The sequence below is a fragment of the Chelmon rostratus genome, chromosome 4, assembly GCF_017976325.1.
Source record: "Chelmon rostratus isolate fCheRos1 chromosome 4, fCheRos1.pri, whole genome shotgun sequence".
NCBI classification, from domain to species: domain Eukaryota; kingdom Metazoa; phylum Chordata; class Actinopteri; order Chaetodontiformes; family Chaetodontidae; genus Chelmon; species Chelmon rostratus.
Window position 1 is genome coordinate 28,507,781 of NC_055661.1, and position 25,997 is coordinate 28,533,777.

The 25,997-nt window shown below is 42.7% G+C and overlaps 2 protein-coding genes across 2 annotated transcripts in view; one reads left to right on the forward strand and one right to left on the reverse strand.

Moving 5' to 3' along the window:
- The first annotated feature begins 3,259 nt into the window (after window positions 1–3,259).
- Window positions 3,260–18,937, forward strand: podn (podocan). Its single transcript, XM_041935160.1, has 12 exons — window positions 3,260–3,380; window positions 4,534–4,620; window positions 8,032–8,313; window positions 8,437–8,530; window positions 9,767–9,831; window positions 12,328–12,437; window positions 12,518–12,674; window positions 12,790–12,905; window positions 13,117–13,330; window positions 13,489–13,932; window positions 15,192–15,340; window positions 17,256–18,937. Exons 3-12 carry the CDS (start codon window positions 8,050–8,052, stop codon window positions 17,398–17,400), a joined length of 1,758 nt encoding a protein of 585 aa, XP_041791094.1. The 5' UTR covers window positions 3,260–3,380; window positions 4,534–4,620; window positions 8,032–8,049; the 3' UTR covers window positions 17,401–18,937.
- Window positions 18,938–21,533: 2,596 nt separating this feature from the next.
- Window positions 21,534–25,997, reverse strand: part of slc1a7b (solute carrier family 1 member 7b) — a 28,446-nt gene continuing 23,982 nt past the window's right edge. The window contains exons 9-11 of the mRNA XM_041934941.1: window positions 23,536–23,670; window positions 23,262–23,361; window positions 21,534–21,794 (exon numbers count right to left, since the gene is read on the reverse strand). Of these exons, the coding sequence (XP_041790875.1) occupies window positions 21,534–21,794; window positions 23,262–23,361; window positions 23,536–23,670 (496 nt within the window). The remainder of the gene's footprint in view (window positions 21,795–23,261; window positions 23,362–23,535; window positions 23,671–25,997) is intronic.

Below are 25,997 nucleotides of genomic sequence, written 5' to 3' on the forward strand. Positions count from 1 at the left end.
ACTGGATCTCCCAACAAACGTATATTAGACAAACCTATAGTCTGCATGCTGTGAATGCTGAACGATGTAATAAACGTCACACTCAGCAGGGTCGGAGTCACAATGACGATCAATGCAGCAGCTGAGAAGCTTCATAGGGCACTTTTTAAATTACAAACACAATGTGGGTGGAACTTGAAGTCTTGTTCGTGGTTTTTACATAAGACGAGAGCTGCCCTTCAGAGAGCAGCACTCAGGGGAAAGTAGTTCGAGTAAAAGATGAAAAGTATTAGTTTATAAAAATACAGACAGCTGTGTGGAAAGAAGGCAGTCAATACCCCAGCTGTGACTTATGGACACTGTTAACAAAGCTTTTTTCATGCTGGGGCTGTTTGACTCTGTGCTTTAACACAGGCAGCAAGTTTTCTCCTAAAAAATCAACATCAGAGGCCACAAGATTCCCCCGATGTTCATAACAGCTCACATGATCTCTGCTATTCCGTGCAGCGTCCCAGAGAACAACACGAAACATAAGAACCTGCAACCTGTTCACAACAGTTGTAAAACGAATATGCTGGAAGGGCCGCTGCCTTGAGAAAGCTGTCTGAACATGTTCCACAGTGGAAACTTATTAAAAACATGTAACAGTGACCGGAGCCCCTCTGAGGCAAGAACAGCCTGCCAAAAAATATGATGAGTAATAACGAGAGCACGGATCGGAGTGTTTTTTCCCATTTCAGGAGAGGATTCAAGGCTACAAACCGAGGTCTGTCTCTCCCTCTCAGCCTGAAAACAGAAGTTCAGCAGGCATGTGATTAGTAAGTACAACTCCCAGAGCCCCATCAGACTCGCCAACCGCAACGGACCCAGTATCGTCCACCCCAGTCCAAGCGTTCATCACTGTCTTCATTCTTGTCTGCACTCGGTGGAAGCGCTTCCAGCACAAGTACGCAGCTCTAAGAGGAAGATTTATATTCTACAAAGAACAGCAAGAGGCCACTTCCAGAAGATTCGCTGTGATTGCTCAGTACTGAGCCCAGATGCACTAAATAAGAACGGTTTAAATTTAAAAAACTTGATAGATCAGCAGTGAAGGAGCAGATTGTGTAAATACCCCTGAGGGGATGGCAGTGAATCACACACTTTGTATTTGTACACTGTGAGAAAAAAGGCAACTTTCACATCCCCGTCTCTAATGCAGAGAGCATCCAGAGGTTTCTGTTAAATTAATACATCATTTTTTACTTTTTTTGAACTGAAGCAAATGAACACTTTCAGCATTTCAGCATGATTATTAGGCTAAATTATTGTGTAGCCTTTTCCTGGAAACATCGGAACCATTAACACTTCAATACCAGCTGCTTTCTAGGAAATGATCAGAAACAATTATGTGGGAAAATAAGGGAGCCATCAAAACAAACTGTTGCCGTTATTCTACGTCAAATCAAAATCGTCTGTTAAACTTTACAGAAAATACATAGCAGTACATTAAGGCTGCTTTTTAAAACCTCGGACCAACAGTGAAATAGGCTGTGTAAATTTAAATTTTAAGCCTTTTAGGCTTATTATTTTACCCACAGAAACTTCCAACTACCTACAAAATGCAGATAGTGCTCTCTGCCTTTGGATGGTCTTCACAGAACATGAGGGGGAAACGTGGTAGCCTCGCCCGTCTGCAAGCTGAGTTTGTTGTTTTCTCTTTTGTGATCGGATTCAGCTGCTGTCTTGTGCAGTTATGTGTATTAACAAATTTTTTAAACAGTTTAAGTGTAAAGCTAAGGCTAGCTTTGGTTAGCTCGGCTTTCACGTGATATAGCACTGTTGCTTTAACGTTAGCTGCGTAGTTAGCAGAGTGCAGGAGTTCAAGTTCATTTAGAAGTTATTGCAAATTTGACATGTTGTTTTCAAGGAATCACATATTACAGCCAGCGGTTAGCTTAGCGTAGCTGAAAGACTGGAGATGGGAGGAGACAGCTGGCCTGTTGAGGTTGCTAGGCAACCAGTGGAGACTTCAGGATGATAACAGCACAAACTCCAACTTGGTTTGTGCTCGGTACAGATTAAAGAAACAAGATGCAGCATGTTCATATGGGAGCTTACGCGATTCTGGTAGCCAAGTTTGTTAACTTTGGACTGAGTCAGGCTGCCTGTTTCCAGTCTTCATGCTAAGCTAAGCTAACTGTCTCCCGACTAGCTACATTTTTAGTGTACAGACATAAAAGTGGTATTGATCCTCATATATGACTGCCTGGTAAACAGTAAAGAAGCGTATTTCCAAAAAATGTGGACATGGTACAGACATAAGAAAGTCATATTGAGTCAACAGCTTTAGCTCACACATTCTGGCTTTGTAGAGCAGCGTGGATGTCCTTTGTGCTTATTGCAAATCTTTCCACACTAAAAAACCAACATCAACTGTGGAGAAGAGATGGCTTTCATATGCAGATTGTTGAAATAGTTTTAATCAGAAGCAGAAGGTCAGAGGTGAAATGTGTAAGTAAAAAAAAATAAAATGAAGCAGACAAAAACAAATATTTTTCTTGTGAAGCTTGGTGCTGCATCGCCGCAGAACTCCTGCACATGTAAATCTGAGGTTCGGTGAACTGTGCTGATGCATCATAATGGTAGCAGATGTTCACACACTGTGTCTAGAGGGAGGTGGGCTTGTTGAAAAAGAGGCCTAATCTAGAAAGACGTGGAACATTAGATCATATCCTGTCGCCCTTTCTGGTCGGCTACTCTTCCTCTTTTTAATTTATTACTGGCATATTTAGGACAACTCATCTGTCCTTTCCCCAAATGAAAGCTATTGCAGAACGGGTTAACAGGCACAGATTGCTTTTTTCAGCTTGATCACATACTTTATCGCTAATCTCCTGCATATCAGTGGTTTTTAGGATTAAGTGGAGAACAATATATGTTTTTAGTAGCTTTCTCCAGGATATACCCACCATGTGCTTTTGAAGTGATCATGCCCCTCATCCTGAGTCTATGAATGTAATCTCACTTGAAACATGCGGCTTTGGAAAGTTTTTTGTTGAATCCAGAGGAAAATGGACCAAACACCATCAAAACCAGTATTCACAACACCAACTTATAACAGTAAAAGTGGAAAGACCTGCTACACCGAGGGGAACAAAATCAAATCTTGGGAAAAAAAATATGTGAAAAAAGGAAAGAATTTGTGTTCTTGGCTCCCATTCAGGGCCGAGCTGTGTCTCTTACTCACTCCCTTCCCTTTCCCTTTCTTTCTTTCTCTTAACTTTCCCTCTCCCACTCCCGCGCTCTCACATCTGGAGGGTATCTGGTGTGACTGTGTGACTCCTCGCCTGCTATGGGACAGCCTGTGTTGGGACTGGACGTCAGACTTCAGTGCGTTTCAGCAAACGTTGGTCGAAGAGGTAAAGTAGCAGACCGGAGTGTTGCTTTAGCTGACTTTACTGCTGCATGTTTTATGGCTGGCTGTTATGTTATATGGAGATTAAACTGAGCTTTAAGTGCCAGCGCCATTCATCCACGCATGACAATTCTGGCATGTGTTCTTTAGACGGTCCAGGCTGCTGAGAAGTGAAAGCCTTCGAAACCTCAGCTCGGCCGAGAAAGAGTGAAAGGGCATGAAAACAAGATGAAGAGTTTAAAAATGCTCAGCATCTCTCCTAATAAAGACTATTCTCACTTCAAGCCTTTGAATTATAGGGTAACATGAAAGTGCTGCTGACTTTAAACGCCTCTCTGACCCCCGGATGGTATGATGTTTTTGTTCTAGTCAGGGTCAGCACCATACAGTAAGTGCAGGAAAGTGCACCGGCTTTTATTTTTCATTTGCTGTGGGAGTACGCATGCTGCTGTGTGGATTTTCTGTGTGTGCACTCCTGTGTGTGTGTGTTTGCCACAGTCGGTCTTCTGATGGATGGCTTTCAGATTTCAGTTTGCCGTGAGACCTGCCTCCAGTGTCCATTTGGAATATTTCCATCAACACTGGTGGACTTGATTAGAGAGCTTTTTCCTGGCTTTACCAAAACACTAACCTCACACAAACACTGCTGTCCTTGTGCTGGTCAGACAATTGCAAGAGGCTAAATTCATAAGACAAGATAATCCTTTACTGATCCCCCTGAGGGGATATTTGGCTGCTACAGCAGCACAAAGACAGACAGGATACAAATAAATAGTGAAACTTAAAAAAAATAAAAAAGAAACTATACAAGAACAATTAAAAACAAACTCAAATTACAGGCAATAGTAATACACATACAGTACCCACAACTAGTGTAGTGTAGTACTAATGCAATACCATCTCAAGCAAAGCGACATGGTGGTGTGATTAATGGCAGCAAGTCAGGAAAATGTTGTATATGTAAGGGCAATATACAGTCAGATATAACAGTGTATACTCCAGTATACCAGTATTATATAGTATCATTGTGTAATTATGTTATCTGTATTAACATTAAGATGTTGTGTAGCACATTTTGCAATGAACAGTGTGACACATTATATATATGTAGATGGTGTTTTTATGGGTGATGCTTGTGTTCTTTATTTTCCCATCAGCCCTTGCACCTTGCAGTTGGTGAGGACTGAAGCTTCAGACTCAGCAGAGAGGCGACACAGAGCCGGCTGCCTTTTGTTGTTGTCCTGGTGCGTAAACAATGCAAACCTCCATCACTTCAATACATTTTCAGACGTAACGATACAAAAATGGCCTGCAGTGGTAGACCGACAAGATCTGGATTGTAACAATGCAGGGTGTAATCACACTGTACATCGTGGGAAGCAGATACACGTGTATTTAGCGTGAAGCATATTATGCATATGCGACAGGGGTTTGAGGGTACTGTTATCGTATCAGGCTGGCCCCCCCTTGATGGCGCCCCTGTTCTGGACCGAAGTGGTGAAGATCTTGAGACGCGCTGCTTAGCATGGCTAAAGGGGCTGGGGCTTGGATAGTGTCATGGTAATTTAATGTGTTATCTATACCCGCTAAATGAAAGCATGACTCGATAATCAGTGTCTGAGAAATAGAATATTCTAGCACCTGTCCTCGCCTGTACGCCGCACATAATAGACCCTTTTCACCGCAGACACTTTCACTTGTCATTGAAGGAAAAGCACAGGTGTTATTAATAACATTATCAATGGCTCTGCTCATTTCAAGAGTCCCATTGAGCCATGAAAGTGTGACAGAGAGCCAACAGGATTTATACAAAGACCCTGAAAATGAAGCCGCTAAATGGAGTTCAACCAGCACTGATTTTATTATTTACACCTGTGCTTCTACTGCTGTGACCTGTCAAAACGTATTTCATGAAAAAGGCCTATAGAGTGACAGTCAGCCACTCGAGCTTTGTATCAATCAGACACATCAGTACAGGATATTTTCACTATTTTTATGACCCCAGTTAATAGCCTGCTTTCATTTTACTGACATGACGATGAAATATTTCATTACATTTCTGAAACTACTTCAGTTTTTAATGAATTATAATTCCCTGCCTTTATTCTGAATACCATATATGTATCACAGAAAACCTTGCTCCACATTTTCCCCTGAAGTACAATCCATGCACACAGATATCCATACTAGTATTTCACCCCCGGTGGTCTCTGTATCCTCCAGAGCCGCAGAGGATCTAATACAGCTGTTTTCGCAGACAGAGCAGATCTCTCTGGGACTCATAAATTGATTTTGACATGCAAAATCGATGCAGTTCCCCTTTAAAGTAACCATATACAGCTTTTTGCTTTGAAGCAGGGTTTGTTTTCTCACTCTCCAGTCTGTCATTCAGGATCGGTCTCCCGCCACAACAGTTGCCGGTCGTCATGATGAGCTTTGAGGCTGAGCTAGCTGCTGTACTTAAAGCCAACAGGTGGTGAACACAGGAAATATACAATAAAAAAGCAACATATTCAGTTCTGTTTTAGGAAAATGCCTTCCCGCTGCTCGCAGAATGTCCTTTGTCTCCGCTTGCTGCTGGTGTTTTGAATCGAAGCTGAGAACTAAATTGAGATTTTAAACGTGAGCTGGGAGGAAAAAGTGTGATTTTTCAGATAATAAAGTCGACGTGCTTTCAGCCACGTCAGCTGCGGAGCTTCAGCGACATAGCTAGAGTTGACTTCCTGACCTGGATTTGATCCTTGATGAAACTCTCAATCACTTGAGCCTTGATAGAAGTTGCACTTGAAGTGCAAGTTGGGTTTAGCTAGACCGCAGCTACTTGGTCAGATGCTAGACCTGGTTGCTTCATCGAAAGCACTGCTGTGAAACCAAATGTGTGCTAAAGATCTGTAGTAAGGTGCACCCTGCAGGGACCACGGGGAGGAACACGCCATAATAGCCTTGCACGTTCACTCGTAACATACAGCTTTCTGATTTCCACTTCAGTGAACTGTGTTACTAACTGCTGAGAAAAGAATCTAGACATATAATTGTTGATTAACACAAAAAAAACACAAATCTTACTGTCACTTCTTTTTCCCCACATTAAATGTGGGAATGTCAGTCGGTCGACATTAGCCATTACCTCAGAGAGCTGCTAGCATGGCTCATGTCTTCTTTCTGTAACTTATGGCCTCAGGTGACTCAACAGGTGACCTTCTTGCAGGTGCTGGACTTTTTTGTGTAGTAACCTTTAATGCACCGACCTCATCAGTTTGTCAGTAACCCTCTTTCTGGCATTAAACATGAATTGAGGGAGGTGTGACATGTAACACTAGTTACATTACATTACATTAGTCTGACACTTGAGAAATTCATCATTTCATACATAAAAACCCACATGTAGTAGTAGTAGTATAACTTTATTTCAATCACGTAAACAACAATAAAAATAAAAATAAAAGCATACATGTATACATGCATACATACATAGCAATACATACATAGTACCTATATAAATAATAACAATCATAAGGAATCATAAGGAAATAAGTGCACATTGAAAAAAAAAACAAAAAAACAAAAACAAAAATAAAAAATAATCCAGAAAACAGTAACATCTCATAAGCAACATAGTTTACATGAGCGAAAGGGAGTAGGAAGAAGTATAGATTTATCTAATCCTACCCCTATAATCTTAACTATTAATATGTTCTAATTAATTTCAGTACTAATAATTTAATAATAACAATAATGAATATAATAATTAATTTTCATAACACTATGTATCATTTCCTGCCACATTTTAATTCAAATAGCAAGCAAACACCTTGTGTAAATTATTCAATGTGCCTCTGGAGAATCATTTCTTTATGTCTTTTTTTAAACAGAATTATACTCGAACTGTTTTTGATTTCAGTGCTCAAATTATTCCACATGTGAAAATGTGTTGCCCCTGTAAGATCATACATGGTAACTGATTTGAAGTTGTACAAATAACAGGTGATCTGTAGCAATCTGCCCACATACACACACGTTACATCATCTTAAAGCGGCTATAATCAACATTTTTACATGAACAGTGGATCACATGACGGCTCGCCTATGAAAGGTGTCGGTTTTAGTGACAAACGTGCAGAGACTCTGTAGTTGCAGAGTTGCTGTTTTACGGCCCACAGCTCTGCAGCTTTGGTTCACTCTCTCTTTCATCAGCATCGTTTTTAGCCGCGAAGGCAGCTGTTCGGTGAAAAAACTCTAAAAACCCAAAGTACACTTCCTGCTCAGCAACAACAGCCTGGTGAACTGGAACATTTAGCAGCAAAAGAGACTGGTGTTTTTTCTCAGAAGTTGGGGGAGACCAAAACTGAGGAAAGAAAGGGGCTGAATATTGGTGCAGAAACACAGTGTTTTATATATAAATGACAGGCAGCACGCTGTAGGAGCTGTGGAGCAGTGCAAAACGGTGACTGACATGATCCCACTCCCACCACAGACTCCATCAGTGGTGCATGGTCCATCTCCCTGATCCAACACAGTAGTTATTTATTATAGTCTTAACCACATACTACTGCTTCACTGGCCAAAGAGCTGCAGACTCTAGTTTTTACAGGTCCTGTTTCCTCGAACAAAATACTCATGTTTTTAACTTTACTATCCGTGTGCTTGTGCAACAGGGGAGCTCAGCAGTGGACATGACCTTTCCCAAGCATTCCATCCTGCAGGCCCTGAGTGTGCTGCTCTTGGCCTGGGTGTTGGTGCAGAGCCAAGCAACTCTGGAACCAGAGGAAGAGGAGGAGGAAGAGACAAACATCACAACGATGGGGACGAAATCTGAGCCGATCGAATGTCCACCGGAGTGCAGCTGTACAGCAGAGGGGGCAGTGGACTGCGCTGGAGTCGACCTCATCGAGTTCCCCGCCGGGCTGTCGGACAAAACCCGCCAGCTCTCTCTGCAGGTCTCTCACACAACTGCAAACAGCATAGACATTAACAGAAACACATATATGCATTTTGTACTTCTGCTACCAGTGCATAACTGTCCTCTGTATTTACTGTCTGTGTTTGGTCCCTGATGCCAGAATAACAAAATCGAGGAGATAACAGTGGAGCACATTTCCCATCTGCATCAGCTTGAGACTCTCAACCTTCAGAACAACTGGCTTACCACAGATGGTAAACACTGTAAAACAATCTAAACTCCCAGCAGGAACCAGATTACATCGATGTCTGCGAGGTTGTTTTTGTTGAATCCTAGCTCGTCATGCTCAGCTGTAGGTCTGCGGTGAATCGCTCTTTAACTGTGTTGGAAGCTTTGACTGTCGGGTCAATTTGGAGCAATTTTAGATTGTTAAGCGGTTATTCTGCCTCCGTGATGGTTTTTAAAGGAGCCTTGTTGTTCGTTGTGTGTCAGAATTGAGTTTTACCTATTTTTATACAAGCAAAATCGTTTATGTGTTCGAGCAAATGCTTTGTTTTGCTTCCTGTCATCTGTTTATTGATTCAGCTGGTCCTATGACAGCCAGGTTTATCCTTCTGGCTAACAGCACTGCCAAGATGCACAGATAACTTTAATGAATCGTGATATTTTATAGATAATAGATAAAATAGATGTAGAAAATGTTTGTCTTTCTGGCCGCTGCTGGCTGATGTCTCTGAAGCTCTGACTGAAGTTTCTCAAATCACTGTGAATTAAGCATTTTGCTGAAATGGTAGCTCTAATAGACCTGCCATAAAGGTGCTACTTATCAATCATTAAAGTCTTGAGAGTAGAAATGTATTGTTAATTTATGAAAATGTTACCTCAGAGTCCAGAACAGGTGGCTAGGTCCACTTCTTTTAGTCACTGCACCCCGCCAGAAGAATCATCAATGTCACTGATGGCGGCCAGAAGTGATGTGTTGTACATTAACTTATGGCTGCGTAAGCCACAAACTTAATAATGATGCAAACAATGGTTATATAGACCTGGTTTTTGTCCTGAACTGAACAAAATGGTTAAAATCAGTGAAGAGAACTATCCCAAGTCACTGACAACAAAGCACTGAGCTAAAATTAATTAAATAACTTAATTAGCAAAGTGATTCGTAACCGCCACCTCTGCATAGGAAGCGTGGTGGGCTTTTCAAGCTTGTAGTGTCCTTTAGCTTATATCAAGTCAGACAGATATTACAGGGTAATATCACTCCAGTAATTCCATTCGACAGCTCAGTCTAAATCAGTCTAAACTTTGTTTATATGTTGCGCAGTCCTGTGATAAAGAAACAGCCTCCAGTGCCTGAAATCACAACTAATTTTCTTGAAATTTCCTGATAGAATTTGAGATTGCTTCCATATGTAGCATTTGTTTGATGAAAAGTCACACTGTGTGCTTGTTTATTGGCTTGTGATGGTGTGTTCTTCTCTTTATAGGCCTTGAAGATGAAGGTTTTGAGATGCTTGAACAGCTGGCTTATTTATACTTGGCAAATAACAAGGTGAGTCACACACATCGACTCTATAAAAGAGGTGGACGGAGCCTCTGGATCTGAAGGCAATGTGCCTTAAGTTTGCATTATTTCTAATGGCCACCAGGGGGCGACTCCACTGGTTGCTAAAAGAAGTCAGATCATATAGTAGTCTATGAGAAACTGACCATACTTCTGGCCACCTAGGATAGAGCCATGACACTGAGCACATTTAAATAGCTGTGAGCTTGTTTTTGGGTGTTTCTAAGTGTTGTACAAATGTCAAATCTTCACAGACTATTTTGGTGTTGACCATGCTTTCATCTTCAAACTTTGACCCTTTTACAGCGTGGTTTCAGTTTTGGTTTGCTCAGTTGTACTAAAAGTCCAGATCTTTGAATCCACCCGCTCCAACGAGTTGACTGGTTTGTTTGACATGAAACAGAGGTTTGTCAGCGAAAACGATGATCGATCCAATGAACGCCACAGGAGACTCATGATTAGCCAATCAGTACCATAGGCTAGACTGGTGCTGTTCTCAAGCATAGCCAAGCTGTGTGCCAGAACCAAGGAGGATAATGACAACAGTGGTGACTGCTAAAGATGAGAGAGGCCCTGCTATCGAGGCTGTCACACCCGTTAGCATTTTCTATGCTAACGGTATGTGGGCCCGCTGGACTGGTAACCCGTGTTAACCACAGACTGTGGGGGTGTTACCTCATGTGTTAATGCAATGATAGCTGTTCAGTGAAAGCCTGGTAAAAAGGTCAATTTAACCAACGTTCAGGTAATGACATTTGTTTTGTGTTTCTGGCGAATTTTTAAAGCACCTCCACCCCCCGCTCCTCTCTGGCTCCACCTTTGTGTTCGGATATGGTCACTCGTGGCTCCACGAAACCAGACGAACTCGAACTCGAACCGAATGCGTGATGTTACTCCTTTTATTCAGACTGTGGTCATACAGCTCCAATATACTGACGTGATTCAAGTTTGTCTTTTTGTGTCCACGTCACATTAATTTCTCTCCATTCTATTCTATTGTGATGCGTTGACATGCCAGCTGGCAGAGAGGGGTGGCAGTCTTCTCTCATACACTCTGTATGAGCTTATGCTTGTAATCACTTCCAGTATGGCTGTGCCAGCTGGTCAGAGCTAAAATGTTACTGACCCTTTTGGACACAGAGATTTGTTTGTGCCTTCACAGGGATGAATCGGCAAACGGGATACAGGAAGAATAGGGGATTTTTAAGTGCTCACTAAGCCTCAAAGACACCCATGCTGCTTTAATCCATAAACCATGTTATAAAGGAGAGAGCTCTAAATGAACATCTAATCTCACCAGTGCGTCTCGGCTTTCTATATTCTCTCTGTCTATTCTCTGCTATTTTGTACAATGAAGCGTTTGTTCTGGTGGGAGCAACAAATGTTGGAAAAGCCTGCTTTTATTCAGGGGTGCACTGCAAACCATGCCACATTGCTGCTTTATAGCAAATTGAATAGTGCTTCTTTGGAGAGGACAGTCCTGCTTTATCAAAGCAAAGATTTGAAACCACAAAATAGTTTGTCATTGCTTTCAAAACAACCCAACTAGCCAACCAAATGCAGAAAATGGTTCAGTGTAGGCAAGCAAAACTAAGTTTGTGGTCATGGTTAAAAACAACCCTGCAACTCTACCAGCTCTATAAGGTTATGGATGAGCTAGATGCTAATAATATACCAATAACATTAGCATGCTAACATGTTCACAATGACAATTATACTGTACATGCTGATGCTTAATGGTATAATGTTTACCATGGTCACCATTTCACTTTCCTGCACTAGCATGCTAACATTTGCTATTTAGCACTAAACACAAAGTACAGCTGAGGACGGAAATGTTGTTAAATTTGTTGTAATTTTGTCAAAATATTTTACAAATTCAAAGTTTTACTGGATAAAGGCACTAGATGAAAAGTCAGATAATCACTCAAGTCATTAGTGTACTGTACATTGTCAGGGAACCATTAATGCCAGTTAAGATTTAGTATAGCAGTAGTAGTAATAGTAGCGAGTAGACGTGTAGTCATTTATCCTGTTGTTTCACGTGACAATTGAAGTAATAAACACTGACCTACAAGTGGGACCAGATGCAAAGTCAGAATATCGCCAAAGGCTTTAGGATACATCAGCTGGGAACCAGGAACTCACAAAATATTTAGAAGTTTACAGAATTTCACAGCGTCTGATATTGGTTGGGAGAATTCACTCAGGAGCTGCTGCTAGCGTGTCTACATGGTCTGGTTCAAACTCAGTGGAAGATGGTTGTCATGTTAAAAGAAACCCTGGCTGGTGGTAGGAGGCAGGGTGCAAACTGTGGACTCTTCCTAAAGAGTTTTTGTGACTCAATGTCACCGTACCTCCGCCTTTGCCTTGAGAGAGCATTCATTGTTTGCTCATCGTATCTCATTTTCATGACATTTCTGTGCCAGCGGAATCAAAGTTTAATAACACTCTTCTGTCCTGCTTCTCTTCTTGTTCTTGCAGCTCACCTCAGCACCAAAAGTCTTACCACCCTCTTTGGTTAGTGCTGATTTTGCTGCTAATCACCTTACAAGGATCTACCCATATACATTTGGCTACAAACCAAAACTGAAGTAAGAACGTGTGTGTTTGTGCAAATTTACCCCAACTTCCTGGAATTATGTCCATTTACACATTGCAATGTCCCTTCCAGGTCTGTGTATCTCCACAACAACAAGCTGACTGATGCAGGACTTCCTGATCATATTTTCAATGGTTCTGACAGCCTGGAGATCATCACCATGTCGAGCAACTTCCTGCGGGTTGTCCCCAGGAATCTGCCCTCCACCCTTTACCGTCTTCATCTTAAGGTCCAGCACCTGTTTAGTTTGCATTTAGATGTTAGGTGGATGATAGACCTCTTTTCTCTTCTCAATCATTAACATATTAATAATGATAACATAAGGACTGCTGCTGTTGTTACAGAGCAACAAACTGGAGAAAATCCCAGCGGGGGCCTTTGATAACTTGCCAAACCTCAGAGAGCTGTATCTCCAGAACAACCTCCTCACGAATGAGGGCATGGACAACGAGACTTTCAGGTGGAAAAAAAACTTCACTCACAAACCCCCAGGGGTTAACATAACAAAAGTGTAAAAAAGAAAAGCGCTCATTATAATTGCACTGATTTGTTTTTAAATGTGTACCAAACAAGAGCGTCCACTCGACCAAGACTGGTTGCAGCTTCAGAGAGAAAACACACAGTACAGCATCAAAGAACTGACTTGTTGACTTCCTCTTCTCCCCTGGCAGCCAACTGAGCAGCCTGGAGTGTCTGGACTTGTCAAATAACAACCTGAGCGTCGTCCCTAAGGGTATGCCTCGTAGTCTAGTGCTGCTCCATCTGGAGAAGAACTCCATCCGCAGCATCCCCGGAGACGCTCTTACGTCTGTCCGAAACCTGGAGTACCTGCTCCTCCACAATAACAAGCTCCGCTCACGTTCCATCCACCCGGCTGCCTTCCAGGTACATTTCCATTTCATTTCTTATTCTTTTGTATCTTTCAGGATGACTGTGACTTTTCATTTCATATTTTCAATCGTAAGAACAGACTGGAGGAGATGATATGCAGAACATCAGACATAACAAATGATCACCCTTTGAATCTTTTGCATTTCCATTAGGGCTTGAAGAAGCTGCACACTCTCCACATGTACAACAACTTGCTGGAGCGGGTTCCCAGGGGTTTGCCTCGCAGAGCCAAGACCTTAATGTTACTCCACAACATGATTTCCGAAATTGGCCGCAACGACCTGGCCTTGCTGTACACCCTTACTGAGCTCAACCTCAGCTACAACAAGCTGACCAGCTCCAGGATGCACCGCGAGGCCTTCAGGAAGCTGCGTGTGCTGGAAACCCTGGATCTGTCGGGGAACAGCCTTCACTCGCTGCCCATGGGTCTCCCTCGCAGCCTGCAGGTGCTTGAAATCAAGAACAACCAGCTGAACACCATACCGGACGGTGCACTGACGGGCATGCAGAAGCTACGAAAGCTCATCCTGAGCGACAACCAGATGAAGCTGAATTCAGTCTACCAGGGAGCCTGGATGGAACTCAGTGCACTCACAGTAAGTGAGCTGTGGGAGGAAGAAACAGATCAGATGTTACTACAAGATAACAAGATTCCACTGCAGGAATGAAATATTACTTTTAAGATTCTTGTGAGGTTTTGGTATGAAGTTCTTCCTTGCACTTGCGCTGTCTTTTACAAACTGGGCACTCTCAGAGGTATTCCATTAAAAGGGCAAAAGGACCATAAACAATAAAGGCAGTGGTGCTGATATTAAACCATTCACACATTGTCTACATTGTACCTGAATGAGGGAGTGACGAGTGGTTAGGGCTCAGCTGCAGAGCAGAGATAGGGGAGTGCGAGCAGTGCCAGGGTCTTAACTGGCACAGGTGTTACCTGTTGATGGATTGCACTCCCTTTTATGCAGCAGCATATCAGACCTGGAATCCCACACACACTGGACCGAGAGAAGCACGGCTGTCCTCTTTTAGGAGATGTTTGTACTTTTAGTTTGTGCTATTCCAGAGATGGGATCAGACACCCGCTGGACCTATCGGGCACAGTTTATGTTATGGAAGCGTGTGCGTGTGTATGTGCCAGAGAGAACCCTAAGTACCACCAGCCCTGACAGAAGATACAACACCAACTGAGAATCCAGGGAACTGCTGAAAAACCATCTCCAGTGCATGCATTTCTGTTTGCTTTGTTATATGCATTGTGATCCTTATTCTTTAGTCTTATAATCTAAATGCTGCCTCCAACTGAAAGTCGAGTCAGGTTGAAGTGTGAATATATGGGTTTGCAGTGCTAAGCAATCATAGCAATTAGCAGCTGCTGTAAGCCCTGAGGGGAAAACATCTCAGCCACAGAGCACTTAACAGAGATTGTGACACTGTTTAAGGTTGTAATGCCTCAGTTTCAACCACTGGCTGTTAGTTTGGTACCATATAAAAGATGAGTAGGCGGGAGAAGGCGAGCTCGTTTGTTAATGTGACTCAGGGAACGAGGCTATGACTATTTCATCGTAACAGCAGATTCCAATGCAGTGAATTCTGAACTCTCAGTAGAAGACATGTGTTTTTTGCCAGCTTGAGTGCATCACCTCTTGAGTTGCGCACAAATTTAGTTCCAGGAACTCGTACCCAAAGTGTACGGGGGGGCAGAACCATGACAGTGGCTACACTTTGGATTTGTTAGGTTCCTGCAGTGGAAGAGGGATATTAGTTACACGTATGGAGTATATCTCTCATTGAACATTTGGCACACAAACGTTTCATTATGTTCATTATTCATTCTGGCATCTTGTCGCTTCAGACACTCGACCTGTCTGGAAACCAGCTGTCACACGTCCCTTCTGACCTGCCCGAGTCTCTGGAATACCTTTACCTGCAAAGTAACCGCATCTCCAGTGTTCCCGCATCAGCATTCGAAGGCACTCCAAACATCAAAGGCATCTTCCTTCGGTAAGGGACACGCAATCCATTTCTGACAAACCAGGAGATTGTAGTTATCTGACTCATTTTACTGGTCATTGTCAGTCTTTCCAACACTCCTCTCATCCTCCACAACTGTTTGCACAAACTGTTTTACTTCTGTAGCTGCACATCACATGCAGGAGGGGATAAGCCCCAAACTGACACTCTTCACCTTCCTCAGGGCTTTGTGGAAATCTGGTTGGTGGCTCCTTACATAAGTTTCTTTTCCATTTGGATTGATCTCCACTCAGGAAATGATTATGCAGGCGACTGAAGAATGACTGTGAGGAAATTGTTGCTTTTGTTTATGCTGCGATGCATGAGCAGCTGCAGTCGGGTAGACGTACGTCAGTGTTCAGCTCCTCTTTTTTAAAACATATTTTTACAATTTAGGCACAATGAAGAGGTTTGGATTCCTGCACGTCTTACTCTTATAAAACTATCTGAGTAAAGCTCACATTCACACTGCCTGAAATCACAATATCTGGAAAAAAAAAGCCTGTTGAATACAAGAAAGTAATGTCAGACTCTGTGGACTGCATTCAGAAACTCTAAACTAAAGGAATTCTAAAGGAATAGTTTGACTTTTTGGGAAATGTGCTTACTCTCCTGGGCGGTATGTGAAGCTACTGCCAGCAGCAATTTATGTTATGCTTAGCACAAAGACTGGAAATGGGGTAACAGCTAGCCTGGCTTTGTTCAAAGGTAACAAAATAGGCCTCCCAGCACCTCTAAAACCTGTGAAATCCACGCATGCCAGACTATTTCTTGGCGAGGCATAGACTCAGCTAGCCTGCTGCTGGCGTTAGCATCATAATTACCTTTTATTAATAAATACGTGACTAAGTGTGTTCCAAAAAAATCAAACTCTTATTTTGAGTTTTGTAACAGAATGAATGAGTATAAACCAGACATCATGATGTTGAAATGCTAGTTTTAAACTCTCAAACCCTACTTTTCCCTTTTCACAACATAGTTTAACTTGCAAATTAACGTCTCAGTGTTTTGAGAATAAGGTCTTACTTCATAAAAGTGAACCTTCTGATAAAGTTTTAGAAAAATATCCTCAGTGTTCTGGTCTGCTACTGATCTGAACTGAATTGACTATGATTTGGAAAAGTCCAGCTGAGCTTCATTTTGCAGAGTACTGCAGTGTCATATCTCGTCTCTCCATCTCCTCTAACTTGTGCGCATTCAGCAAATATTCCACTTTGGTTTGTTCTGCAGGCTAACGCTGCAAGCACTGCGGCTGAAAGCAGCAGCCACACAGCAGACTAAAGAGGTTTCAGTGCTTTCAAGGCTTTTGTTCTGTTTGGTTTTCAGTCTGACCCGCTTTATGGCTCGTGTTTCTGGGCCTTGACCCCTTCCAGGCTGTTGTGCTCTTCATGTTGTTCATGTCAGCCGCTGCCGCTTTTTTTTTTCCACCAAAATCCCCCTACAGATGGGAGCCTTTGTCCTGAGCCAATTTAGAGCTGCTGGAATGCTTGCGTCAGTGGGGGGAGTGGAAGGAGGATTTATATGTGTGTTAATAACTGCATGTGTGTTGCATGTTGGCTAGTAGTTTAAATTCATGGGCAGCATGTGCAAGTATTTTCACTGATAAGAGATAAGAGCAGGAGATTCCAGGTGATTCAGAAGTGCTTTGATGTAAAGAGTAAAACACCTGTGATGGTTTGATCCACTCTGAATGTGCAGCGCTGCAACAAACGGGTCCCACTATCTTGATCCCTGATTGGAGGGAAGCTGTCAGATGCCTGATGTCAGATCACCTGCTGTCTGTTAACCATCTCTACATGTTAGGATCTTTGCTTTCTGAACCCTCAGTCATCATAAAGGCAATTTGATCAACCGTCAAGTGAGGAAAAACACCTCACAAACTCGCCTCTCTTCTTTTCCTTTGAAGGTTTAACCGCCTGTCTGTGGACTCTGTGGACGAGAGCTCCTTCGCACACCTGTCCAACTTGCAAGTGCTGGACATCAGCACAGGAAGCACCAACCTCCCCTTTATGGAGGGTGATAAAACGATGGAGGAGGAGCAGGAAACATAAGACACGCACAATTAAACTGACATTGGACTGCATTGTGTCAAGGACTGAAAGAGCTCTCAAATGGGAATGAACCTGTGAATGCCTCTTCTCAGGTCCATTATTGTATTGTGCTGAGCGACAGAGTTACATATTTCTGGTGCAGGATACCGGATGTTTCTTTAGTTTCCATTTTTTGGGCTGGTTAGTATTACACATCTTTATATCGGAGCTTTTTTTTTTTTTGACAGTTGACATCTATCATCCTTGTGCTTTGTTGTAAAACCTGCTCTCACAAAAGTTGGTGTGAATTTTCCCATGTAAAAAAACCCAAACACATGAAGCAGCGTGAAAAAGGACAGATGTTCACAGTCTGTGCGACTTTCTCTGCTTTGCGTTGTCTCGTTAATGGCTGCCTCGACTCCCTGGCTCAAAAAAGTGATTTTACTACAAATACTGTGAAACAATTTGTGCTTTAACACCAAGGGTGGCGAGAAAAGCAGTCTCCACTGAAGCCAATGAAGCCTGAATAATCTCAAACTGTTGAATAAAACACTGCAACAAGTAATCTCAAACAGGGCTGCAGCTCAGTGTCGTTACCGATTTATCGTTTATTTTTGGAAATAATCGATTGAACTCTTAAAATGTCAAAATGACAAATGCTCATCGCCTGAAGTGGTTCTTCTGATTGGTTATTCTGTCAGATCAACAATCCAAAAACCTCATGCATTCAATTTATAATGATACAGAAAACAAGAGAAAAATCTCATACTTGAGAGGCTTTAAAGTTCCAATCCTTAAAATGTGCATTATATCAACATATAACAGCGTTTGATTGATTACAAATTAAGTAAAAAACAATGTGTAAATGTACTGAACATGATGCACATATTTCACTCGTAGCAGAATTAGCATTTGATCAGATTTTACGCCATGATTTTGTTGTGCTATTTGTTCCTCTCAGAGCGTGTACGCTGCCCCTAGTGGTCAACACGTGCCATTTCAAACAGAACTGTTGGACGTGTGATTAAATCTCTGCTGCTACCACCAGTAACCACATTTCAAGGATTGTAATTTAAGCCAGTATTAGTTCAGTTGATACATTATTTCAATTCTTAATCCTAATCAAAATGTTAGCTTTCCTTTCAAACGACTGACTGAATTGAGAGCACTCTTTCAGGAAGGTGTTGGAAAGTGACAGCTACCCAGCCAGTGAGGTACTGGCATGACAGCAATAATCTTAGAGAGTAGTATCATACCCACAGTGTGAACTATCAGCATTTTTCTGTTATTATTTCACCATGTGCTTGTGAATGAAATATTCCAAACATAAAACAATTTCAGCATATCTGAAGCTTCAATCCATGCTGCTGCTGCTGCTGCTGCTTCAGTCCGTTCATGTTTTATAAAAAAGATAGCGAATATTTTTATATGACGTTAAAAATACTCATCCTATTACACTCACTATATTGCTATGAATACAGTGTCACTTTCACATACAGCAGTATAGTATTGTCACATATACAGTCATTGAACACAGCAATAAATTATTTGAAAAGGCTGAAGAAGACTGTGCGTTTCACCTGAACATCTGATCAATATTTCAGCAGGTTCTCCCACACGGGGCCGTGTCGCTGCCAATATGAAGCAAGTGCAGAGAGGCTATTACATCCACCATCATAAAGCCAGATACTTAAGAAAGAAAAAAACACATCTCAGAATTCAATCTGTTATCTTCCGGTGGGAAAAATGTTGGCAACCTGTTGCACATCAGAACCATTTTTTTCAGTGAAAGCTTGTATCTGAGAAGAGTAAATTGCAGCTTTTGTGTGGATAAATTGAGATGTAGCCCTGCCATAAAGAAATAGCACATGTGAGCTCTCGTGTTCAAACGTCCAGTCTGTCTTAACCTAATGCTCACATGCTATAACAATTCCTCCTGATCATTCTGACCATGAAGCAGATCCTTTGCCGGCGTGACCTCACTGAAATGGTGAGTTCAGACAGAACACATGCACACACACACACACACACACACACACTCAGTGGGAGCATACATTGCTAGCAAGCTACAGCATCCATCAGTACAGTTGGCACTCAGCTGCTTGAGGTGAATAATCAGAGGGCCTACAAACAGTCAAATCCATGCAAACAGCGTTAGCTTTCCGTTCTGTCTCAACAGACCTTAACAAATAAGGGATAAAGCCAGTACAGTCCTTCCTTCAGCCGCGATAAGGCTTCCTGAAATTAGGCCAAAACTAATTTGAGGCTTCGCCTAATCAAGTAGATATTTTCCAAATGAACAAAACTCTGTCCTTTTGTGTGGGAAATTTAAGAGCATCTGAAGGAAAATGAGACCAACAGCCAGACTTTCTGGGAGATTTTGCCCACAGTCCTTGTCTAAGGATTCTCTCACAAACACACATGCAGAGGTGGAGTGTGCTGTTAACTAGCTAGAGCTATTGTGTGGTAGTGTGGTGCAAAACTGGTCAAACTCATGTGAATGAATGAGTCCAAAACTTCTCAGTCTGTGGCTGTGGGCTGGGTCTGAGCATTCGTACCAGCACACATCCTGCTCCAGAGAAACACAAGGAGGGAACTTTGTACTGAAACACTGCAGTGTTAGCTATGATTTGGCTACTCAGACCGCTGAAGCCTCTTATACATCGGACCAAAGAGGACTGTAAGGAAAACCACTCCCTGTACTGCACTAAAGTTGCCATCCACCATTTTATTTGAGTGTCAGGTGGAAAAAATAATGTCCGTGCCATGTACAGCATTTTCAACTCCACTATGCAATGCTTTGCACTTCACAGAGGCAGGTATGATTGTACTGTGACCATGGATACTGTGTATTTATAGACCTGGATATAGTGCGGCCACTCAGCCTTGCTGCCAATTCGTTCCTGTCCAGAAAATCTATGGAGAAACACGAATATACATGTGAAGTGGACCGAACAACGTGGAAACCAACCTGGAGGCAAGAAACCTTTCTGGATTACGCAATCAGTGAGCAATTTTATTCCAGTGATTGGCGGCCATTGTTGAGGCTGGTATCCAGTTGTTATAATTCATCCATGACTGCGGCACTGTACCTGCCAGCGATGGTGCACAGTAGTGATGATGATGACTCACGACTGTCTAAAATGTCAATGTTCTGACCACTGCAGAGAAAACTGTTCTATCAGATGAATGAGCAGCGAATGCATGAACAAAAGAGCAGATTTCACTTCACTTCATGGCCAGGACAAGAGGAATGATCACAGTCAGCAGTAACTCTTTCCTCACACACATCAAGACAGACCTGAAAAGATCCAAGCCTCACCTTTACCTGGATGGCTAATGCAGTAGAAAAGCTCCAAAGTTGTTTGAATCTTGTTTGATATATTGCAAATAATAGCAAAAACTCCACTCAGCCAACTAAAAAGGACCACATGGCTCATGCTGAAGTACCAGTGGTTGGTTTTAGGCCATTGGAGTGCCAAACCATACAAATCTCTATTTTCCCATGTACTAAATTTAGAACCGCAATGGAAGGTAAAGGTCTGATCTTCTTCTTCAGTGCCCTCTTCTCTGTCATCGCCGTCGGCCTAGCACCACCAGCTATGTTAAGGCAAAATTAAACAAATTAGGGCATTTCAATTTTCCCCCTCATCGTTCAGCTCAAACCAGACGCTTGCGATCCTGCTCGCCTCTTATATGACACAAACAACTGGTTGCTCGTAGTATAAAATATAACAAACACTTGTCTTATTAACATGTTTCACACAGACAAAAAAAGTTAATAAATCATAAAAAATGTAGATATCAAATAGAGATTAGTGTACCGATGCAGGTACTCACACCTGCACTCAGAGTGGGAGTTTCGGTGCGAGCTCACGCTGCAGGTCCACGTGAAGGACCAGTTTTCTGAATAAATCATACTGCTGTCCTTTTGTCCAGTCTCACAGACAGCATTTCACTGCCATAATGACCATGAACCAGCAGATTCCCCACTAAGAGGCTTTCCTCTTAGCCTTCAGGACATCTGGAGCGTTGCCCCCATAACAAGTTGAGAGATGAAGATGGGCCGGGCCGTGCTGTCCTCCCACCTGCACAGGTGTCCGGGTTCTGACCAGCAGCCCATCAAATACAACCTATCACACTCCAGGAGGAGGCTATACGTTGGTCTCAAGGCCGTTCATGTCAATGGTGCAGTGTTCTTTGCTCTTCTTCAGGTGCCTCGGGGGAATCGGAGGCTTCTTCCTCTCTGCCGGCGGCCGGACGCCCTCCTCCAGCTGCATCAGCCGGGCCACGTCGGAAGGGATGAGCTCGTGTTTGACTCCTGAAGAAGGGGGCCGGTAGTTGCCGTTGTTGTTGTGACAGTTCATCAGAGGCGGGGTGTTTATCGCGGGTTTGGTCTCGCAGATCAAAGGCACCTTGGGGAAGACAAGCAGGAAATGGAATAAAGAAATGTGTGTCAGGAAGGAAATGGACGGCTGAAAAGGATGTGTGACCGAGTGTTAACACGCCCTGATACCTAAACGACAGAACTTCTATGACCTCTGGAGAGGAGCAGCGACAGACTTACCGACAAACACATGATTAATGTTGTGAGACGTCCCAGTTCCGTAGATTTAGGAAAAGATCATTATGTCATGGAAGTTCACTTATGTGAAGTTACAGTAACTTACATTATGTGAAAGAAGTAACTGAGAGTTAAATTAGAGGATAACTTTGGTTTTTTACAACCTGGACCTTATTTGTAGCATTAAATACGACCATTTACTCACCCAGACAACTTTGGTGGCATTTGGAGTCGTTTTGAAGAAATTAGCCCCAGAGGAGCGGCGCGTATATCCGTATAATGCGAGTACTCGGGGCATCCATGCGCAGCCTTTATATTGTGTTCTGATATGCTGGTGCTATTCCCCTCTGAGCCGGCGGTCGGCTAGTTTAGCTGTAGTTTGGCACAGCTATGGTTATTGCGTATTCGTAGCCGACCGCCGCAGAGTTAGCCGTGTTGTGGCTGGCTGCTTCGGAAATGACATCATCCACGTCAGAGGTAGTTGCCTAGAGACGCTGGATGTTGATAAGATGCCACCACAGACTCAGAGGGGAATAGCACCAGCATATCAGAACAAAATATTGGAATATGAACGAGTTTCGCCGCAGATTATGCGTTATATAGAGGCTGCACATTGATGCTCCGAGTACTCGCATTATACCGATATACGCGCCGCTCCTCTGGGGCTAATTTCTTCAAAACGACTCCAAACCACCAAAGTTGTCTGGGTGAGTAAATGGTCGTATTTAATGCTACAAATAAGGTCCAGGTTGTAAAAAACGAAAGTTATCCTTCAAGTCAACGCTGACTTTTGGTCTCACATGGGACACAGACTCTGGTCTCCTGGGTGAGGGTTTGGATTTTTCTCCATGCAGACTATGTCACTCTTTAGCTACGTCACCTGACTTCCTCCTTTGCTCCCGTCATAATTACTACGGCCACTAGAGGTCGTGCCTAACAATAAACAAAAATGTCAGACGTGATAAACCTGCTAGCACTGAGGGCTGGCACAGTTTGCCATTTCCTCATAATCAAAAACTTAACATTCTCCCTTTCTAAATGTCGTCTATTTCGGAGTCTTATTTGGTGTGCTATGAATAAAACCGAATTAAAGAGAAGCTCTGACATTTAAAGAAACTGGTTTTCAGTTTCAGGAAGCTCTATTGACAGCACCAACCTTTGATCGTAACAGCTCGATCGTTCACAACCAGCTCTACAGTTCACTTTTAGTGACAAATCTAAGCTCCTCTGTCCCATTCGTGCACATTTCCTAGTTAGTTTTGTCGCTTTATGCAGAGAAAACAACTCTTTCAAGACTGAAGCCAAAGTCAAAACTCACCCCATCTCCCTCTTTCATGAAGTCTTTCCTGCAAATGTGTGCCATGATGCCTGTGGCCAAAGCATCCCCCATTACATTCACCATAGTGCGGAATCTGTCCCTGTGGAAGAGGAGGACATTTGAGAGGAATACGAGTGAGTTAAACTGAAACCTGAAATATTTCTGGGCCTTGAATCTTGATGAATAAGATGGAGCTCATGTGTTTTTGCTTGATATGATTAGTTTGGATCTGTTAGACTCAAAGAAAGTGGAAGTGAACACACAGGCTACTCACAATGCCCAATCTACCGCGATGATCAGAGTGATGTCATCAGTCGGCAACCCAACGGATGTTAGCACGATCACCATGGTGACCAGTCCGGCTTGAGGTATCCCTGCTGCTCCGATACTGGCTGCAGTGGCTGTGATGCTGGAGAATAAAGACGTGGGTATGATTACAGAGAGTGACCTGATGTGTATGTGAGGTGAGAACTGAAGAAAAACAGATGTTCCTGTGGGATGTCAGAAGAGTCCAATACACAACCAAAGTCCTTGTTTTTTCCCATTAAAGTTACGTTTCCACTCTGCTTTTCCAGGTGCAATCTTCTATCCATCTATTTCACTCTCTCATGGTTCTCCAACCACATATTTTCTGTGCTAGAAATTTACTGACTCCTCAGTGTCTTTAAATTTTGCCAAGAAATTTGCATATGCAAATATTATCCCAGAGTTAAAGACACTTCTGACTTAGCTGCCTCGGGTGCTGCTATCAGAGACTGCTCTGGCAAACCAGTCCAGTATTTTAGAAATTATGCAGAAAGTGGATGATTTGTGACCCATCACAGATCTGCAGCTATCTTTTTCTGTTTTGCTAACATACATTTTTGCAGAGTTAACAGGTCTCAGGATCAACACCTCCGAAACTCAGGTGAACCCAACACCTCCAGCAACACATCTGAATACAGGGGAAGCTCTTGAATCTGTGTAGAACTTATTTAGTAAACATCTGGAGATCCAAGCAGGTCCATCCATATAACAGTTACTTTAAGTCCATCCTGTACACTGAATGCTGGAAGGAGACCTAAGCTGATGTTAACGAACGAATGAGACGCTCCACAACGGATGCCTGACGAGGTTTTCTGGCTTTTTCTGGCCTGACAGGATCACAACCTTGGAGTTATACAGCAAAACTAAAAGCAAGAACCCAACCACCGAAATAAGACAGAGGCGACTGCGCTAGCTGGGCCTCACGCTTTGAATAAATCATATCGCATCCCGAAGGTTGCACACAGTTGCCATCTGCAGACGCTGTAAAAAGAAATACATTTAAAAACATGAGCATTGTCTGATATAAATGCTCTTGTTTGACCAGAGAGTTTCACCGTCGTTGCCTCATTTTTCTACGGCTAAAAAGAATAATTTATATTACAGCCACATATAAGAGTCTACCATTAGCGGCCTTAAGAGGAAATTCCTACAACATAATCCACATTTTGGTCTTTTTTTGGTGCTGCGTGTCAACTTCTTTTTGGTCTCGAGCGTAATTTGAATGGACGGCAGAAGCAGGTAGATTGTTTAGTTAAACACTTATTATGATAATTTGAAGGAGAATTGAGCACACACACACACACACACACACACACACACGCACACACACACACACACACACGCACACACACACACACACACTAGATTCGATTAATGAAGCATCTTCTTTCCGTTTTGTTTTGCTGGAATCAAAATGATGAGCCTGGCCTCATGAGTCTAATATTTGTTCACAACAGAATAAACTAATACCGTCTCCATAGCAACCATCTGACTACATTCTGATTAGAAGCATCTTCTCTGATGTTAGAAATGAGACGAGTGTAACAGTAGAGGCTGTGTGCACAGTGAACTACATTACATGTACATCTGAGGATGGGATGATCCCAGCACTCATCGCAACACACAACACGATGGTAAGAGGTGGTGTGTGTGTGTGTGTGTCAGTGGGGGGGTTGGGGTCAGAGGTCCAGCAGTGGCGTGACAGGGATATGGTGGTTTATCGAGGCCATGTGGCTTTTTTCAGAGAGATAAGCGGATAGTTTCGATCTACAGTTGTTGTATGGAATTATATGGAAAGACTTTCAGCGGCAGATATGAGGTTGACAACTGTGGGACGAAACACAAACTTGCTTCCTTTGTTTTGATGATGATGACGAGGTGATACCCAAACTCTGATGTCAGCAAAGATTTGTTCTTGAATGCAGCAGACATGTCAGAATATGCTCGTCTAGCATTCACGAGGAGCTTCACAGATTCACTCTGCTGTAGTGTTTTAGCTAAAATATCGACATTTTCTCCTCATGTGTGTCGTGGTTGCGTCTGCTGGGAAGATCAGAGACACTGGATCTAAATTCAAGATTCATCCTGCAATTTACCAGAATGTGTCTAATTCTGCACACGGCGAAAGCATCACTGTTTGTTTAACACTTCAAGCTCAATGCTTTCCACTGTTTGACTCGTGTGGATGGAAACGCACATTCATTTAAATTTTCTTTTGCAAATTTTGTGGAAAGTCCGTTAAAATTTGCCCTTTGTGTGGATGTAAACCTGACATACGACAGCGGGTTTCAGCCAGCTTTAAACAGGGGTGTTTTAACAGGTATGTTTGTACGCTTGGTACAAACCAGTTCATTTGAAGCAAACTGAACGGTTAAATCAGAGGCTTCCTCCACTACAACACTGAATCCTCGGCTCTTTGTGGACGTTTTC

Bases quoted from the DNA above. Each gene is read 5' to 3' on its own strand.
- podn (XM_041935160.1), top strand. From the start codon at position 8,050: ATGACCTTTCCCAAGCATTCCATCCTGCAGGCCCTGAGTGTGCTGCTC. The intron at 12,438-12,517 runs GTAAGAACGTGT...TGTCCCTTCCAG, and splicing joins GGCTACAAACCAAAACTGAA to GTCTGTGTATCTCCACAACA. The intron at 13,331-13,488 runs GTACATTTCCAT...CATTTCCATTAG, and splicing joins TCCACCCGGCTGCCTTCCAG to GGCTTGAAGAAGCTGCACAC.